The sequence below is a fragment of the Sinocyclocheilus anshuiensis genome, unplaced genomic scaffold, assembly GCF_001515605.1.
Source record: "Sinocyclocheilus anshuiensis isolate Anshui unplaced genomic scaffold, SAMN03320099.WGS_v1.1 scaffold746, whole genome shotgun sequence".
NCBI classification, from domain to species: domain Eukaryota; kingdom Metazoa; phylum Chordata; class Actinopteri; order Cypriniformes; family Cyprinidae; genus Sinocyclocheilus; species Sinocyclocheilus anshuiensis.
In genome coordinates this window covers 125,347-131,569 of record NW_015544173.1, presented here as the reverse complement: position 1 = coordinate 131,569, position 6,223 = coordinate 125,347, and the positions used below count along the sequence as shown (strand labels likewise).

The following is a 6,223-nucleotide window of genomic DNA, read 5'->3' as shown; positions in this document are numbered from 1 at the left end:
TGCTGTTCAGTTGCTTTGACACAATCTGTATTGTTAAAAGCGCTATATAAATAAAGGTGACTTGACTTGACTATGGCTGCTGTTGCATCATCCAAGTGGACACTGCGCATTGGTTGTGGTTGAGGAGATTCCACCCCTCACAGTGTAAAGCGTTTCGAGTGTTGAGTAAAGTGCTATATAAATGTAATGATTTATTGTTTATTATAAAACAACTGATTCATCAAATGACAAGCAAAGTCTGCCAAATGCATGAGAATCTGTCAAATGCAAAATACAGATTTTTTTCAGTATGGTTTTGTAGTGAAATGGAGACCCTGTGAATTACTAAAGTGTCATGAGGTGCACACATTGGATCTCGTTCATGAAACATACATAAATATATGAGTAAATTCAAAGTAATTTGAGCATAAATGGACCTTCCCAAAAGATTTACAAATGCATCTTAAACCTCAGACTCCTGGGGGTTTATTAGAGCTTGAGTTGAAGCCACTTCCTCGAACCACGCCACTGTGCACCGCAAGCCAAATAAGTTTAACATTAATATATTGAGGCCTACCTAGCTATATGGGAAAACAAACTTGTGAAATATTATATTACATACAGTGTTATTAGAATGCAATGCCATGAATTTGCATGAATTATTTGAATACAAATAATTTACATAAAATCATAAATATCATTCTGCTCGTGTTTCATGAATGAGGCCCACTCTGTTGTGGTTCATGCATCAAGCTTAAATAAGGATTAAAGGAAAAGTTCATCATCAAATTAAAATGTTGCTTGTACTTTTTTTTTAACTAGGGCTATCAAGCTCCAAAATGACAAACAAGCACCATAAAAGGCATCCAGTCTGATTGATTAGTTAAAAAATCAGAGTGAATCAGAATCAGATCCAGTTTCATTTTCATCAAACAAGAGACTGCATTTAACAAAAATAAAATTTACGTGTTATTAAACAACTTGACTTAAGAAACATTAGTCAATACCTGGTGGTATTCTGAAAGAATGTTGTGCATGTCCTCCACCTCCTCACTAGAGATTTGCTTGACAATTAGTGTACGGTCATATGATGTCAACACCAATCCCGCTTCCTGACTCTTGCCATCCTTTCCTGGAGGACTACGTGTAAGAGAAACCTGAAATACACATATAGAAATTTGGAAACAGCACATTACAGTCATTCAAAATCATTGCCTCACCCCATCAGGGTACACTATCCCTTATTTATCATCCTCTAGGTAAGCTTGGCAACTTCCTTGAGCATCTAGGCATTCTGCTGTCCTCTTTTCCTGAGGATGGCACCCTACTGGTAGTCCTTGGTTGTTTCAACATTCACCTGGACAAACTTTCTAGCTTTTCTGGCCTTGCAAGATGTTTGATCTTAAAGAAACACACCACAAAGCAGGGAAAAATCTAGACCTCATCCTTTCCTGTAATTATATCTGTCAGGTGAAGAGACAGAACCCAAATGAAAATCATATACTGACAATATTCACTAATGCCAAGGTCTCTGGAAAAATATTTGGGTTAGTTATATTTACATTACAAGTTACAAAACAACAGTGCTCACATGAATAGTTTTTAAACCCAATTACTATTGTAATATTGCCTGATTATGTTGCTTTTGCTCTACAGCTTATGCATGTAAATAATTCCGAATGTATTGTTTCTTTTTTTGTGTGTGTGGTATATTCATTAGACTTTTCCACTTTTTTATTTATTATTAGTATTGTTATTATTTTATTGTTAACACTGTTATTAATTCAATTCAAGTTTATTTGTATAGCGCTTTTCACGATACAAATCGTTGCAAAGCAACTTTACAGCAAATTAAGTTTCTACAATATTTAGTGGTATTTGCGCCGAATCCCCAGCCCCGCCTCAGTCACGCGAGCCAGCCGCTCCACCTTGGGCTTCCAGGCCTTCGATGTCACCCTGGTCTGTCGGCCTCTCTGCTCCACCGGTTCCTCCACGTACCCTGGTTCCGCCTCCGTGGATCGGCTTCTGGGTGTTGCCCAGTCCTTCAGCCAAAGCTCCTCCCTGGTTCCTCCCACTGTCGGCTCCACCATGGTGTTGGTCTCCTCCGATTTCTCCAGGTTCCTGTCCTTCATCAGCACCACGCCCTCCACCTAAGCCTCCGCCCTCTTTCCTCTTTTCTATCATCTACTGTTGTGGCGTGAGGTCACTCCTTCCGAGAGGGGGAGCTAATGTCACGACTCTGTTCAGTTTAGTTCAGTTCCTGTCATGTCTGTTATGATCTCTGAGGGGTTGGCATCATCTCTTCTCAGGTGTTCTGGATCCAGACTGAAGCTTGTGTAAATCCTAGTTACCAGGGGATTGTCACGATTATGTTCAGTTTAGTTCAGTTCCTGTCACGTCTGTTATGAGCCCTCATTAGCTACCATGGTTTCTGATTAGTTAATCCTTGTCCAGATGTTCCTGTTTAATTCCCTCATTTACCATGTGTGTACTTATAGTCCTGATTCTGTTCTATCCTTTGTCGGTTATTAGCTTATGTTATGCGTTGTACCAAATCAGTATTCTCAGTAAAGTCTGTTTGGAAGTATGCATCTTCGTTTGCTCCACCTAAGCCCCCCCCTCTTTTCTATTATCTACTGTTGTGGCGTGAGGTCACGCCTTCCGAGAGGGGGAGCTAATGTCACGATTATGTTCAGTTTAGTTCAGTTCCTGTCATGTCTGTTATTAGCCCTCATTAGTTACCATGGTTTCTGATTAGTTAATCCTTGTCCAGCTGTTCCTGTTTAGTTGCCTCATTTACCATGTGTGTACTTATAGTCCTGATTCTATTCTATCCTCTGTCGGTTATTTGCTTATGTTATGTGTTGTACCAAATCAGTATTCTCAGTAAGTCTGTTTGGAAGTATGCATCTTCGTTTGCTGTCCTCATTCCTCGACAACCCGTGACAGGGATGTCAATCCCGTGGCAGAAGCAGAGAAACAAATAGAGACATAATTAGCGTAGCTGCTGTTCCAACCAAGCAAAATTGATTTGTTTAACCCAAGCTAAAGAATAGTAATGTGCATTTGATCAGATATAACTGCAGTACAAGATTATGAGATGCATTATTATTATTTTTTATTACCAGCATTGTTATTGTTTATTTTTTCTATTTATTTTTTTGCTCATTGAAAAGCCTCCCGTGGACTAGTGTTGAACATTAGCCTGTGTGCTAAAACACTTAAGCAAGTGCATATGGTTTGTCCAATGTAACTGTGATGTCCATGTCAAATAAAAATGTAATAATAATTGGTTGAGTGAGCAGTCCAATGGTGGTGATATCTTCCACTGATGGACGTGCTGGAAAGCAATGCAGTGGGAAAGGAGTCAGAATCCTTGAACACAAAGTGGTGTAGGATGCTGATCCACTGGAGTATGCAAGTATTATAAGAAAATAAAAAAAACATATATATAGCAAATAGAATATGCTCTGTTGGTAAAATGTAGATTCTGTCTGGGCTACTAGGTGCTTGCAATGAGCTGTGACATAAAACTCCATATAAAGAATTATAAAATAAAATAAAGAAAGCACATTTTATAAGCGGACATACACAATGCAGAATACATTGGCAAGTGCCTCATGCAAACATAAAAGCAAATGATAGCCACCATTCAAATATAGTTGAGCACACGTGACCTAAAAAAACACCTACGAAGTCCTTTGTATAGTAGGCCTACCTGACCTGATTCATGCAAATAATGCAAAAGAGAGGCTTTCTGCAGAGTTTTTGCAAACTCACAGCAAAATGTTGTGTGGAACAATTGTGATGTTCAAACTTGATTTTGATTCATATGTAACTTTTTAAAGTACAGATAAAGTACAGTTGAGAACTATGCTCAAAATAACACAGGAATATTTCATCTTCTCACGCAATCAGACTTAAACTGTACAAAAAATTCATACCAGATAATCCTGATGTTCAACTCCAAATCGCTCTCGCAGATTCCGGAACACCAGTGGGCAGTACTCCTTAAACTTAAAATGTCCAGGGAGGTTTTCCCTGAAAAATTACAAATAAATAAACATTGTGGATTTTAACAGCATAAGTGCACCTCTAATAATTCTAACAAACCCACTTAACAATAAGGAAATAAAATATTAAAAGGCAAACTTATTTTATTTTATTGAATTTTTTTTGCTCACTGGGTGATTTAAGACATTATGGGTGTGTTAACACTTATTCGTTTCTCCTGGTTCTTTTAGTCTGGACCAAAAAAGAAAGTCCTGTCATTTAGTGTCATTTGTAACACTGAACCTAAAGATACAAAAGGCATAAGGACAAGGCTACAGCCTGATTGGACAGAATTTATGATCCAAAACAATGCTGTGTGCTGGGCTAAATGCACTAATTGTATGTTTGTATATGGTGGTATTTTTACCACCTGGTGAAAAGCTTACAAAATGTGTAGAAGAGTAAAAACAGCACCAAGAATTCCTCTGTTGCACTCGCAAAATAAAATCTGCTGCAACGAGAATAAGGCGGTTCCAAACTGTAATGGGTTTTGGTTCATTTAGATGTCTTTGGTTCATGTTGTGTCTATATTTTAGTCAAAATGCCTCAGAGAAGGCGGGTAACGTCTGCTTTGGTGCTCACTGTGGTTCAGATGCCAGCATTCACACTTATTCAAATAAACAGCACTAACAGAGTGCAACAATTGCACCCGAGTTTGTTTTAATTAAACCAAATCTGCCAAGTGTAAACAAACCCTAGGACACAAATTCTTTAAAGCTGCTTTGAAACAACAAACGGTAAAAATCACTGTACTTAAAAAAAATAAATAACAATGACTTCACATTGATCATTTTAGTCTGTAATTTATTATTATTATTTATATTTATTTATCTATTTATTAATATAATTAAATTTAATATTTGTTTTACCTTTATGTTTACTGCAGAAACCACACACAATAACATATACTGTCAAGATTACAGTATAGCATTGAATATTTACAAATACTCCATGGAAGATTGAGTGGCATGCCATGTGTCTAAATAAACAATATTTTTTTGTTCTCGTGTTTTTGCTAATTAATAATAAGAACTGTGACTAAGATTGCATTTCAGTGAGGTCACAAGTTTGGACTGTTTGCCAGCAACCCCCCACCACCATTACAAAAAAAAAAAAAAAATCACACCAGGGCGGATTATGAGTTTTAAAAAGCTTTGTGCAGTTCATAGTGCAGCCACATAAAATGGTCTAAAAACTGTGACTATGAGACCAGGTATGTCTAGATTAATCAAACTACATAAACAAGTATTTGCCATGTATCCATGTAAATGTAGCCAACCTTATCTAGTCAACTTTTGTACTGCACTAAACCAAAGCTCTGCCAAATAGTAATTCGTGATGACATGAGTCAACCGTGCTAAATGTAGTAAAATGGTTGAATACTTCAACATACTTGTTGAATAAATGGTTGTTGACTTTCATTTTTATGTTGGCTTTGAAGTCATCTGGAAGTAGCATTACTGGCATAGGCACTTGAAAGAGGTCGTTTATCTGCAAAGGTTAAATGCAGGTTAAAATATTATTTTGTTTATGTTGGTGTTGATATTAATTAAAGCCATTCTCCCAATGCCATAACAACAATAATAAATAATGTGCATTATACTTAAGCAATTAAGCAACATGACAATTGCAAGCACTAAAGCAAAAACAAACAGTAGGTAATTGTTTTCAGATATAGAATAAAGGTCTGCAATAACATACCGTGTGATTGATGCCCCACATAAACACAGTCAAGATGGGATCGCTGGCCCAGAATACTTCCACTTTTTGATGTACAAAATGTTTTTTCTTGCTTTTTGTTCGTGAAAGTCTTCTTGCTGACCTTGAAACTGCCCCCATCTTACCAGGAGAAGACATAATTGCAGAAATGTACTCAGATAATCATAGACCGAAACAATAACTTGCCACCTCAGTTGTGATGGTGAATGTCTTGAAATTCCAGGATATATTAAAGACTGCAACCAAGTGAACCTAGCCAGTAGAGGATAAACTGCTCCGCTGACTTGCTCCAAATGAAGCTGGAGAGAATTAAACTTGATCCAAAACAGTCACATGCCGGATCAACATTTCTTTCGGAAGTGAGTAGTTTTTCTTGTAGATGAATTAACCCTCCTAGACAAATAATTGTCAAGCAGTTGAACAATTTTCATTAATAAGAGTTTTCTTCATGAGTTCAGTACTAGTAAAAGAG

At 37.2% G+C, this 6,223-nt stretch overlaps 1 protein-coding gene across 1 annotated transcript; it reads right to left on the bottom strand.

The window, feature by feature from the left end:
* Positions 1-720: 720 nt before the first annotated feature.
* On the bottom strand, positions 721-5,954 carry LOC107696019 (phosphatidylinositol 5-phosphate 4-kinase type-2 gamma-like). Its single transcript, XM_016496154.1, has 5 exons — positions 5,734-5,954; positions 5,426-5,523; positions 3,924-4,020; positions 987-1,136; positions 721-732 (listed from the first exon to the last, which is right to left on the bottom strand). The coding sequence occupies exons 1-5, from the start codon at positions 5,887-5,889 to the stop codon at positions 721-723; spliced, it is 513 nt and encodes a 170-aa protein (XP_016351640.1). The 5' UTR covers positions 5,890-5,954.
* Positions 5,955-6,223: the final 269 nt, after the last annotated feature.

Coding starts and splice junctions, on each gene's coding strand:
- LOC107696019 (XM_016496154.1), bottom strand. CDS start 5,889: ATGTCTTCTCCTGGTAAGATGGGGGCAGTTTCAAGGTCAGCAAGAAGA. Junction 4,021..5,425: donor AACAACCATTTATTCAACAA/GTATGTTGAAGT, acceptor GTAATTTTTCAG/GGAAAACCTCCCTGGACATT. Junction 1,137..3,923: donor TTGAACATCAGGATTATCTG/GTATGAATTTTT, acceptor TGTGTATTTCAG/GTTTCTCTTACACGTAGTCC.